The sequence below is a fragment of the Rousettus aegyptiacus genome, unplaced genomic scaffold (assembly GCF_014176215.1).
Source record: "Rousettus aegyptiacus isolate mRouAeg1 unplaced genomic scaffold, mRouAeg1.p scaffold_m13_p_16, whole genome shotgun sequence".
Lineage (NCBI taxonomy): Eukaryota > Metazoa > Chordata > Mammalia > Chiroptera > Pteropodidae > Rousettus > Rousettus aegyptiacus.
Genome location: NW_023416291.1, coordinates 4,229,053 through 4,242,695, shown reverse-complemented (window position 1 = coordinate 4,242,695; position 13,643 = coordinate 4,229,053). Strand labels below are relative to the sequence as shown.

The window sequence follows — 13,643 nt, the reverse complement described above, 5'->3', positions numbered from 1 at the left end:
CAAAAACTATCGGAACACACAGAGGCTTTGAAGAGGCTTCACTGAGGCACTAGCACCTGCTTAATGCTAACAGAAGTGAATCTAGCTCGAGTATTTTCAAAAACTCGCCCGACGAGGCACATATATACTTAAATGCAAATTTTGTCTAGTGGCTTCTTAGCTCTGATTAGCTCTCTAAGATGTTTTCATGCACTAACTCCATCCTCCCGAGTCAGGGTACCTGGTAAAGACTAGGTAGAAAGAGTAACTCATAGACACAGCACTTAAACAAGATATCCCTATTTTACTAATTTACTGTGTGGATTAACAATTTATCACCATGTTTTATCTGTTTGTTTATTTGTTATACTGTTTCCTGCAAGACAAAGAAATAAAACTGTCAGACATTAATCATCTGCTAGTTTTACTACATGAACAATGGATAAGTCTGAAACAACAAATTGCATGAATTCGAAAAACGTAAGATTCATGTTAATCAATTTCATGTTTGTTTGCATCCTTCCTGATCATTTGGATTATCTCCAATTATCCAAATGGAGACTAAAGTGAGCTCTGAAGAGGAGCAGCATGTAAAATTAACACGTAATTTCAACTAACTTTCCAGACAGAAAGCAGCTATGATCCAGCCTTTGGCAGCTTGTGTCTAGAGTCGCCAGTGGAGGCTCAGTTTTCTACAAGGTAAAATCGGAGTAAAGACCGCATCTTTCCGAGCCAGACGTTATCCGCTGACGCTCAGCACTCTTTCTGTCTGTCTGAATTGCCGGCACTGGAGGTCGGAAAGTGGCCTTTCCCAGACTCCCTTGCAGCAGGACTCAGGTTTAGATTCCGCCAGTGAGCAAGAGGCGAATTTTCCTGACCCTCACTCTTAGGCAGTCCGAAGATTTTGTAAGCTACTTCCTTGTACTAAATGCCTTCCTACCTAAAGTCCTGCAGTCATTTTAGTTCCTGACCAGTCTCAGACCAATACACTATCTCACAGGCTTTTTGTGGGAACCAAGTGGAATAATGGACAACGAGTTCTGAGAAGACATCAAGGACTGACCATCACGCCCTACGGCAGGTACGAGACACAGTGCGCGGAAGTGCGGCAGGCATGTAAAGCAGAGGCCCTGGGGTCAAGCCCACAGCCGGAGCCCGGTTAGGCCTTTTCTCTGCCATGCTGGAGACAAGTTATTTAACCTCTCTTCATCCCTCTAAGGCCCACTTGTTTGCCTTTAAAATGGGAATAACAACATTTCACAGCGTTGTGAGAACTAAATGAATAAACGGATAATGATGCCTGTGATGCAAGGAGCTTCAAGCAGCGCTTAAACAGCCACCTGACAAATGGTATTCGTATTTCATAATGCAGAGAAAGGCATGCCTAAAATTTCAACCGCTGTATTTAGAAGAACGTACAATGCACATTTAAATAAACTAGAGAGAAATGGCTAGTTCTGTGTCGGAAGGGAGCCCTGTCATGCTGGAATCAGCTCGGGGCACCTTGACTCACACCCCTGGGACTTCCCCGCCCCCATCTACCACCAAACGCATTCACACTTTTTCCCATTCTGGGACTCAGCATAAACTCACTCTAAATGTAAAATCGAATAACTATTATACTTGAATGGGACAAAGAAACAATCTTTATTGTTGAATTCTCAGCGGAAGCAACAACATTTTTTTTGGTGGGTGGAAAGGGTGATGAGGATGAATTTCTTTGAAATCGTGAACTCACAGCACGGATAAAGCCCTATTACTCATGACCTAAGACGAGAACTCTGGTGAGACTCGCCCTTGCCCGTGCCATCGAGCCTTCCTGTCTTCTCGGTGACTTCGTGGCACACCCCTATGGCCACCACTGTCAATGACAGTGCTCATCATCACTGCTCCATAGGAGTGCTACAATCTGCCCTTGGTGTTTTACGAACATTATTTTTACTCATTACAATGATCCTGAGAGATAAGTACGATTATTTCCATTTTAGGAATGCCTTTCTTTGCATTATGAAATATGAGTATCATTTGTCAAATGGCTATTTAAGCACTGCTTGAAGCTCCTTGCATCACGGACATCTTCACGGGTGGGGAGACAGAAAGTCAGCGAGGTTAGGTGACGTCCCCAAAGCTTAAACTCTGGGATTCACCACACGGGCTTACATCCTGACTCTGCAGCAAATTACCTGGGCCGCCTTAGAAAACCGACTCACCTTCTCTCTCCTTTAGCTTCCTTATCTGCAAACTGGAAAATATTTACCCCTACCTACAGGTTTCTTGCGAGAGATGAAACGAATGCAGGTGAAACACTCACCACAGCGCCTGGCCAACAGCAAGCGCTCAAGGCGCTGGCTATGACTACGCCCACCTTTTTGATGCAAAGCCATTCAAAAGGGGCAAAATTCACTACTCTGGCCGGCAGGGCTGAGGTCGGGGCGCACCGCAGCGGACGTTGCATACCTGTGTAGCCGGCTCTGCAGACGCAGCTGAAGCTGCCCGGGAAGTTGTGGCACACGGCGCCGTTCCTGCAGGGCCCGGGCAGGCACTCGTTCACGTCGCGCTCGCAGGCGCGGCCCGCGAAGCCGTCGGGGCAGCTGCACGAGAAGCCGCCCACCAGGTTGTGGCACGTGCCGCCGTTGTGGCACGGCGCCGGCAGGCACTCGTCCACGTCGGCCTCGCACGCGGCGCCCGCGTAGCCCGGCGGGCAGCGGCACAGGAAGGGCGGCAGCGGCTCGGGCGCCACGAGCACGGCGGGCGCGCTCTCGCGGCTGCGCAGCGCGGCGCCCACGGCCAGGCGGCGCACACAGCTGCCGCCGTGCCGGCACGGGCCGCGCGCGCACGCGTCGTGGTCGGCGGCCTCCAGCCGCGCGCCGCTCCGCCGCAGCAGCAGCTCCTTGATGCTCTCGAAGAAGGCGGCGGCGCCGCTGCGGCCCACGTACTGGCCGCCGGCGCGCCGCACGGCCGCCAGCAGCAGCGTGCGGTTGTCGCGCTCGAGCGCGCCGTACAGCTGCACGGCCGAGCCCAGGCCGGCCAGCTGCGCGCTGGCCGTGCGCAGGAAGGCCAGGTAGTGGTTGCCGAGGAAGTCGCGCACCGTGGGCACGCCCAGCCGCAGGACCACGCTGCTGTCCACCGTCGCGTTGGAGAAGCCCGCGAAGAACACGCGCACGCTGCTGGTGACCGGGCTGTGCAGCCCGTCGTCGCTGAGCACCGTCAGGTCGAACGTGCCGTCCGCCGAGCGCGGCTGCGCGCTCAGGTCGCAGGTGCCCCTCGGGATGCTGAAGAGGCCGGCCACGCCCGAGGTCAGCGAGCAGCGGAAGGTGTCCAGCACGTCGGGGTCCTGCGGCTTCACCGAGCCCAGAGTCCCGCCGGGAAACACGTTGCCGAAGTAGTTCACGAATATCTCCACCGTCCGGGGCTGCGACGGGTTGTCGTTCTGGTCTATGACGGCGACGTGCACAGTCCCCGTGGAAGACATCTGCGGCACGCCCGAGTCCCTGGTCACCACCGCCAGGTAGAAGTCGGCGACCTGCTCCCTGTCGATCTCCCGTGTGGTGCTCAGCACGCCCGCCGTGCTCAGGCTGAAGCAGTTGGTGGCGGGACCCGAGCTCAGCAAGTAGTAGGTGAAGGGGCCCTGGTTCGGGGGCAGGTCGGGGTCGCTGGACTGCAGGGTCGTCACCAGCGTTCCCGGGCGCTTGTTCTCCATGACCTCGCCTTCGCGGACAGTCAGCACGGGCCCGTTGTCGTTTATGTCTTCCAGGGTGACCAGTAAAGAGGCGCTCCCCGTGGCAGAGGGCGTCCCCGAATCCACGGCCAGAACCGTGAGGTTATAGACGGGCAGAGTTTCTCGATCTAGCTCCGCGGTGACCGTGATCTGCCCCGTCTGCGGATTGATGGAAAAGGCGCCGTTCTCGTTCCCTGACCCGATAAAGTAGGAAAACCTGCTCCAGCTGGGGACGGAGTCTGAGTCGAAGGCGCTGACAAAGGTCACATGAGTTCCCGTCGGGACCCCTTCACTGATCTGAACGCTGTAGACGCTCAGACTGAAAATGGGTGGGTCATTGGCATCGAGCACCGTGATGTTCACAGTGACCTCGTCTATATCCGCACCCCTGATGCTGCCGAAATTCTTGGCCAGGACCTTCAGAGATACCCTTTCTTCTTTTTCTCTGTCAAGGAGTCCAGAAACATAAATCTGTCCGGTCTTCTGATTGATCTGGAATCCCTTCTTTCTGCTGTTACCAAAAATCAGATAGTGTACCTCGCCGTCGGTGCCCAGGTCCCGGTCACTGGCAAACACTTCTCCCACCAGCGTACCTCGAGGAGCTGCCTCTGAGATTTCAAAATAGTAACGTTTGGAAACGAAACGCGGCACGTACTCATTTGTCCCTTTCAGCTGAATGTTCACAGTGGCGAAGCTGCACCTTTCTTCGTCGGGGACATTGAAAGCTTTCACAGTCAGGTGGTAGCTCTGCTTGGTTTCAAAATCCAAGAAGCCTTGAGTGGTGATGACTCCTGTGTTGGGGTCGATGACAAAGAGGTCACTGTCAGATGACTGCACAGCATAGGCGATCACGGCATTGGTTCCAGAGTCGGCATCAGTTGCGTTTAGGTGAATGACGGTGGTCCCGCTGGGGGCATTTTCCAAAACGGTCGGCGAGTACTCATCAGGAAGGAATACCGGAGAATTGTCATTCACGTCAATCACACTGACGGTCACACTGCAGTAACCGGTTCTTGCAATCCACCCTCCGTCCGTGGCGCTGATGGTCATTTCGTGTTTCTGGCATAGCTCGTAATCCAGCGCTTTGGCGAGTGTCAACACGCCCGTGGACGAGTTGATCGCGAAAACGCCCCCCTCGTTGCCCGAGGAGATGCTGTACCTGATCACGCCGTTCATGGCGGCGTCTCTGTCTCGTGCGGACACCGTCCTGACCACGGCCCCGATGCTGTGGCTCTCAGGGAGGGCTGCGGTCACGTGGCTCTGAGAGAATTCGGGCGTGTGGTAGTTCTCCTCAGTAACGACTATCTGAACAGTTGCTTGGGAGGAGAGTGGCGGGTTCCCTTTGTCCTTGGCAGAGACAGTGATCAGAAAGTTCTGATTCAAGTCAGAAATCAGGGACGATGCCACCGAAATCCACCCCGTGCTGTTGTCCAGTTTAAACTTCCCCGAATGACTTTCACCAGAAACGAAGTACTCCACTTCAGAATTCAGCCCAAAATCTCTATCATCTACCGCAGTCACTTTGATTAACTTTGTACCAACTTTAACATGTTTGGTGACTGGAGTAAAATATTTACTTTTAAGAAACTGAGGTGCATTGTCATTACTGTCCACTATGTTGATGGTGACAGTTGTCTCACTAAGCAAGGAAGGGTTGCCTCGATCTGAAGACGTCACTATGAAACTGTGTCTGTTGATGTTCACATTACTGAAGCCGCTGACATTCTGGTACTTTAAGACCTGTTTGTTGAAAATCTCTCCTGTGGTGGCGTTAATCCTGAAATACTCTGACTGAGATTTTATAAAATAAAACACTTGTCCATTTGACCCCTCATCAGGATCCGCTGCAGACACCTGAGTCACTTTAGAGCCAATTTCAGAAAGTTCGGGGCAATCTAAATAATAAGAGGGTCTGCTGAATCTTGGAGCATTGTCATTGACATCTGTCACAAATATTGTGACATCTGTACTTACAGTCCAGCCAGAGTCTTGTGCAGAGACTTGGATTCTATAACGGTCCGTATCCTCTCTGTTCAAAGGCCTACTAATGACAATATCCCCCGTGCTGGGATTAATTGTAAATGGAAGACTTCTGTCCACTACAGAATATCTACTAATGGCATTTACACCGATGTCTTCATCAGAAGTTGTGACACGTGTAACTGTGTATCCTAATGGGGAATTTTCAGGAACATGGGCACTGAAGATCTGAGAAAACCTGGGGGCATTATCGTTTTCATCTAAAATGTTAATGATGACTTTAACTGAGGTACTCTGAGAAGGGGACCCTTTGTCCGAGGACTTTATGGTCAGAACATACTGCGATATTTTTTCCCTGTCTAAAGGTCGAATGCTTCTAATTTCACCAGTGGCATGATTGATGCTGAAACTGTGTTCTTTGTTGCCATTTACAATTTCATAATCTATCTGTCCATTGGGCCCACTGTCCTTGTCCATCGCTGAGACAGTAAGTATTTTTCGAGGAGAAAGATTTTCCAATATTTCAGATACAAACGGATCTTCCTTAAAAACCGGGGAATTATCATTGACATCTAAAACGGTGATGTCGAGTTTCTCGTAAGAGGAAAAGGGAGGGAAACCTCCGTCTCTGGCCTCGATCCACACAACAAACTTTTGGATCCTTTCAAAATCCAGAGGCTGGCGAATGGACACCTGTCCTGTTAGCTGATCGATCTGGAACGTGTTGCCGAGATTCCCACTTGCAATGTAATAGGACAAAGGTTCGCCTCTCAAGGAGGACCCTGTAACAGTGGTGACGTGAGTGCCCACCGGCTGGTTTTCGGGGAACATGAACGTTCGCTCTTTGGCTCGCACTTTAGGGAAGTCTGCCTTGTTCACAAACCGGACAGTCACCGTCGTAGAGTCTGTCTTTGGAGAAGGGCCACCGTCTTTCACATGTACAGAGAATGTCACTTCTGAGGCTCCGTTTAGTGGTCCGGCTGCCATGATAGCTCCCCTCAGTGGGTCAATGTGAAATTTTTCAGAGTTTCTACCCGAAAGGGAGTAATGCAGTTCAGAATTGAGTCCAATATCAGCATCTGTGACTGTGACGGCAAAGACGAAGGAACCTATAAAAGAGGGAGCACGCGGTTATCATCACGGGGACCCCACGTGGGCTCCGCAGGAGCCAGTGCGCATAGAACACTGCACGGCTGCCTGAGTGGTTTTACTTCCCGTGGCTACTAGGGGGAAACAGTGTCTCCTACATCGTCTCTGAGGTTCCCAACTCAAAGCTACTCAACGGTGGTCCTCGGGGCCGGCCTGCTGTTTTCGGCCTGAAGCCCACGCGGTCTGCGGCAGTTCACACCGCTCTGCGTGCCTTAGGGGGAAGCAGAGCGAAGAGCAACGGCGGCTCGCCACACGGCACGGCTCCCGGGGCCGGGGCGGGGGGGGGGGGGGGCTGTACTCACACGGCTGCCGACAGCATGCCGGCACGTGACCTCGGACGGCTGTGCTTCCGCCCGGCGTGAAAAGATAACCGCTCTACTATTTCTTAAAACATCTTTGCGTGACCACACATGTGAGTCTATCAACAAAAATGATGTTGAAAAATGATTGTTGACTCCCTATACCCACTGTTTCCTGCGAAATTCTTTTACCTGTGAGCTGTTATCTCATGGAGGCAAAGCATGCGCATATGTGTACATATAACTCTATACATCAACTAGAACAACTGTAAAGTGCGAAGAAGTAAGAGCTGAGAAGGGACCTCGCGCGGATTCCACAAGAGAGCGCTTAGGACGCACGTCAATGAAACGGACGGTGGTGACGTGCAGAGATGCTGCCGGAAGGACGTGCTTTTGAGATGCTCATGCAGAAACCTTTCCCAAACCTGCACGCCGAGCCCTGCAGAAGGGTTTCTGACAAAACTGAAAAGTCATTTATTAAAAAAAACAAAACAAAACAAAAAAAAAACAAAAAAAAAAAACGGGCAAGCGATTCTGACCAATCACGTCTCACGCGGAGCAGCTGTTTCGGCCTCCACTCTCAGGAGAGAGGCCACGCCACATCGCCCCGTGGCGGACGTGGCCGGGCGCTGCGGCCAGCGCCACTGCAGACGAAGGCCTTCGCCAAGGACTTACGACTCACATACGGGCGCTTCTTCAGACAGAAAGCTGGCACAAAAATTTATGGACTGTACCCTTTCCATTGGTATCAGTTAGACATTCCCTAGTGAATACAAGATCAAAGGTCGCTGAGAGGAGGAATCTTGGTTCCGTTTATTTTTTTTTCTTCTAATTAAAAATATTTTAAAGCAAGGAACATTAAATTAATTATGGCCTTTATTTGTATATTTTCCTGTTTGAAAACTCCTCTCACAAACTACAGAGGGCAGATGATTTGTGCAGTTCCTAAGAGAGTATGCCATTCTTTTCAAACAAGCAAATCAAACCAAACTAAATTTAAAAGCGATGCAGCATGATAAATACATATTGTCACTATGAACGTGGTTCATTAATGGCTCCGCAAACTTGCTAACAAACCTGCATCCCTCAAAACTGGAATAAAATCATAATAGTAATAATAATAATAATTTATTAGGATTCTTCATTCATTAGACATTTTTGAAAATATATCTATGAAGCACTGCAGTAACGTATTCATTTTCACTAACATATAGAGTTGAATGCCTATTATTCCCCAGATGTTTCAGGTGCTGGGATCTGGCATGTAAAAAAGAAACAACGTCCCTCTTCTCAGAGGACTTGCACACAAATTACATCTCCAGGTAGGACCCTCTTCAACTACAAGGTCATTTTAACCATCTAACTGTTATGCTACTATTCTAATTATCTAACAATACTCAAGTAAGACTAGGAAATAGTACTAGGAAAGATATGGCAATTACAAAATCTTAAACAAAGCTGGTCTAGAAAGGAAGAATTTATGAGATTCAATGTTCCTTTCATTTTCTTAGCCAAAAACGCTGAATTTTAGAGCATATGCAAACTTAAGATATATCAAAAATAAATGTGTTAAAATAACAGAATGTATCAAACGAGCATGCCCAATGCATAGTTTCTCTTCATTCATGACCCAGGAGTTGACGAGTACCTGGAGGAGTCGGAGACGGGATGTGCGTGACGTACGGGTGATGCTGAAATCTCGGGGGATTGTCATTGACGTCAGTCACCGTGACGAGCACGCTGGTGGAACTGGAGAGAGGCTCTGGGGCCCCGGCGTCACTGGCGACCACCACCAAGGTGTAATTCTCTTTTGCTTCCCGGTCCAGCAACGCGCTGGTGATGACCTGCCCCGTGGAGGGGTTGATGGTGAACTGGGAGTTCCCGCCGATGATCCTGTAACTGAAGCAGAGCGCAGAGGGGCCGTGGTCCCTCCAGTTACAACGCTGCGCGGCAGCTACTGTAATCCAAACACCGAGCAGAAATGCACAGAAAGACAGTATGAGTGAGATCACACAACAAAGAACACGGCCAGGAGATAAACGTTTCAAATTTTATGTGAATATCACATCGACAGTCTCTCCTGTGAGATGTCCAATGACCTCGAGCAGATCCTCTCGAGGTTTGTGGGCTTCTTAAATCATGCAAGACCCCAAAGTACACCCAGAAGACTGCCGCGTTTTAAACAGACAAGCCTAAAAGCATAAATCACAGCATTGCTCTAATATTGTGGTTAATGGCCAGGATCACAAATGAACATCTGTTAAATGAATCTAAAAGATATTTTTCCGCTGTATGCCATAACATCCCAAAGAAGATCAGTTGACGATCTTATTCTCTCAAGTCAAAACACTGTATTTGACACTTGTCGGCTCTCCAGAATGCCTAAGGAGCTGATTATTTATGCAGAGCATTCCTAGTTACTAATTCTTTCATTTGTCACCCCTCACACAGCCATGCTGCTTGGCTTTCTTACTGTCAGGAGAGGTGTGGCATCTTCGTGGACATTTTGATGCTAACCAGATTAGTTAACCGACTGGGCTTTCCACTGAGAATAGCTTCTCTCTTCTTTCTGAAGAGGAAAACTCTCTGTATATATTCCTGAGAGATTAGATAGGGAAGAAGATCCTAAGTTTGAAGTTTCAGAAGCTGGCTGTGGTCCATTATTTTTAAAGCTGGAGAGTAGTAAAGAAATAGATGTCCTTTACATCAACAAAGAAATGCCCTTGTTGGAATTAAGTGCATGTTTCTATAGTTTGGTTTGTGTTCACTGAACACATAGCAACAGCACGTGTCTGATAGAAATAGGAAAAAAAAAAAAAAAACCCACACTGCAGCCAGCAGAGAGCACATTCCTCCTATTCAGCTCACGGCTTCAAACAAAGAATTCAGAGTTCGTATTTTCATCCTTTTTGAGAGGAATAATGAACTGTTGGGAAGCTTGTATTTAAGAATATAAAGGCAAAAACAGAGGCAAAATGATAGCAAAATCAAAAAGAATAGAGAGGGAGTTTGGTTGAGAAATTATTTTGATATTGATAAAGTACTTGGTATCAGGTTTTTAACGCCTTTTGGCAGAAACCACAGGCCAGGATCAGGAGGGAGAGAGAACAGCCTGGAGAAGAAATGAGTCTTCATAACCACAGCCCTCAGATAGCAGAGAATAGCTATTCCCTTATTAAAACAAAAATATAGGAGGTTTGCAAATAAATTCTTAAAGTTAGAAATTCAGGGCTCATGAAATAATCAAATTGCCTTATTTTTCTGAGAAAGTCTGCTGGAACCTGGACTATGAGAATCGTGTGGTTTTATTTTGGGAAATCTTCTTTCTACTGGTAGATGTAGAAATTACCAAATAATTTAGTTAAAAAAAGAAAGTAATTCATAGTGCCCCAAAGAGTTTTATGACGGCAAATATCAGAGTTCAATTAAATATTTGTTCTTTCAAGCATTCACAAATCGAAATAAAAGAAGGACGATGACGAAAAATGCACGCAAGTTTGGATTTGGAGGTTTTGCATCTGACAAGACCGTGGTGTCTCAGAAAGAGCAACATGTAGAGTGTTGAACGGTGTGAGTTCTGGTCCAGGCTCAGGTAAATGACCCATAAAGGAATCCTGCACTGTAAATTCGTATTCTTTATTTAATGCTGTTGTACATGCTCTGGTCCATATGACTATTTAAAGGTAAGTAATATATTTGTTCTTTATAAGATGTATAGTCATAATAATATGTGATTAATTGTTCTAGACTTTACTTGATTCTGAATTATACCAAAGGTATACTTTATTTTGCTATTTTTAAATATGAGGCATTCTGTAATATCTCCTAATATCTATAATATCAATTGCAAGCAAATTTATACCTGTAAGTTAGAGAGAGAAAGAGAGAATCTCCCATTGAACCCTGTTCTAAATCGTGACCTACAAAATTATGAGTTATGATAAAATATAAATATGATTAATAAACAAAATAAAATTTTAGCACAATAAATAAAATCATTATTGTTTTAATTCTCATTTCAAGCATAGTTGGTTGTTCAACAATAGATAACTACAATAAGGCCATGTGTTAAAATCACAAAATTTCTAGCAAAATTAAACATTATATTCATTTCCTAAAGACTAATGTTGAATGAGAAAAATAATCCAAATTCACAAAGGAGAATGCACTGACCTGATGACTGCGTTTGTTGAAGCGTCGGCGTCCGATGCGTTCACCAGCAAAACGTCTGTTCCCGTGGGTGCATCTTCAGGAACCGCGGTGAAATACATTTTACTGGCAAAAGTGGGGACGTTGTCATTGACGTCGTCTACCATGACGTGGACCGTCCCGGTTCCAGTCAAGGCCGGAGATCCTAGATGGAAATGAAGGTCAAGTTTCGAGAGTTACAAATTACAAAAACAGCAGCAATTGAGCAATAATTAGCTGTAGGTAACACTACTGAAGAGGATTTAGAAATAGCTTAAATTTCTGACCACGGACAAGTGATGGAATGAATTTTAATTTTGCGACAAAAAATGCTTTCATTCATGAAGTTATAGTTCAACTCTGTCGCACTGATGCCGCGCAGAGAGCATGCCGACGCCGCGCTCTGTCCCGAAGGTGCCGCTGCGGCAGTGCGGAGGCAGCGCCACCCCTTCAGCGCCACAGAAGAGGCACTGCTGGTTTCTCTGAAGTCGCCTGAAAATGACTCAAGCCAGATTTGGAGAACACCGCTGGGCACGGAGGAGCGGGCGCACCTGCTGCACACAAAGGCGGTGTTACAAACTGCATCACGAGCGGTGACTCTCGACGCTCATGTCAAAAAAATGTCTGCTGGATTCCTGAGGTCTTCAAATTCCTGTTTCTGAACTGACAAGAGTCTGTAGGAAAAATCGGCTTGAGGTTGTATCTCAAAACTGTAAGCTTGCGGGAGTTATGTTGTGTCAGGGGGCTGACCTGGAACTACTTTCGTTGCATCTATTTAATACTCAACGTAAAAGCGAGACGACTCGTTCTGACCCCAACACACAGTGAGAAGCCGACACGTGACGGGACGGTGGACACACGGAGCCAGCGGCTCCTCGTGGGGAAGGCCGGGTGCCCTCCCTGGTCAGTCTCCGCGCTGTCCCACAACTAAAAGCCAAATCATCTGCCTTTACTTGTGTTTTCGAAATCACTTTTAAACTTTAGTTGCTGTAAGTAGAAACTCCGAAGATCTGTTGAACTGTATTTATCTAAAATAAAATGAGGCCACAGACCTAGTGAGGAAGCTGGGATTTGATCCCCGTGGCTCAGACGCGGAGCTGTTTACCACGGGCGACGAGCCAGAAGGTGTCGCGGGCAGCTGGGAGCCCGACGGGCTGCGCCCAGAGCTCAGTACCAGGCACGAGCTCCGTGCGGTCACCTGTGAGGGACCCTCGCTATTTGCCCGTTGACGTCTGTGGGCCATTTGAAGACAATAATCTTGTCACAGAATTTGAATTTCTCACAAGGGACATATTAAAGCTAAAATAAATATTTTCAGGAGTATTATTGATGGCCAACATTTGGCCTAAATCTCCTGAATGTGTGTTTAATTATATACAGTTTGGCAAAATGGAAATTAATGGTCTGAATCATGTTAGTATTTCTCCCTCTGGTTGAATCATAAAAAAACTCAAACTAGAGAATATCTGTTGTGTGTGAGTGCGTGTGTGTGCGCGTGTGCATGTGTGTGCACCTGTGCGTGTCCCTGCGTGTTTGTGTGTGCACGTGTGTGTGCGTGTGTGTGTGTGAGTGCGTGTGTGGAGGGCCCACCACGGGGAGTGGGGGACATGGGACGACTGCAGAGGGGGGGTAGCTAGGCCGGGGGCCTGGAGGAAAAGAGTGGGGCGTTCGGGGCTCTCATCTCTTACTGACATCGCACTTCACTCACTGAACCTCAGTCTCCTCACCTGTAAGATGGGAGTGAGAAGAGAACCGTCCCCAGAGAGGGGTTCGGGGAATGTAACGTGCTTAGCTCATCATCAGAATGTGTCCTGAATTGTTTTACAAACAAGAAAAATGAAAAAAACTGACACATAAGTGATCCGTCTTTAATCTAAAAATTTGTGCCATAGCTCTCAGAATGTTTGTTTCCCCCACAAAAGTTTTGACTCATCCCGCTGATATTATTCAGGATAACATTTTCATCATCCTTTCCTCTTAAAGATTCCCCTGTAGTATAAATACATGAGACGTCCAGCTCTCAGAAATTTCCTGGTAGCCTTGTGGAAGGTGTACTGAATTGGAAATTTTAAAATGCAAAACTTGAATCATTTTGATGTGCACACTGCTATCTAATGGACTCATGTGCGCTCGTTAACGAATAACCTGGTAACCGCCAAGCAAAAGTTTTATCTTTGGTATTCTAAAGTGTCTGATGACACACACATGGAAAACCACATAGAATTATGACTAACTCATTTGGTCAGAAACATGTGATTTCTTTCTTTGTATATAAACTGCATAAACAGTGTTGCTGATGTGTTCTCTAACTCAGTGTGCAAGCAGAAACA

At 47.5% G+C, this 13,643-nt stretch overlaps 1 protein-coding gene across 1 annotated transcript in view; it reads right to left on the bottom strand.

Moving 5' to 3' along the window:
- FAT4 (FAT atypical cadherin 4) overlaps positions 1-13,643 on the bottom strand; it is a 129,538-nt gene that overhangs the window by 25,734 nt on the left and 90,161 nt on the right. The window contains exons 7-9 of the mRNA XM_016160221.2: positions 11,299-11,479; positions 8,774-9,024; positions 2,437-6,786 (exon numbers count right to left, since the gene is read on the bottom strand). Coding sequence (XP_016015707.2) covers positions 2,437-6,786; positions 8,774-9,024; positions 11,299-11,479 — 4,782 coding nt within the window. The remainder of the gene's footprint in view (positions 1-2,436; positions 6,787-8,773; positions 9,025-11,298; positions 11,480-13,643) is intronic.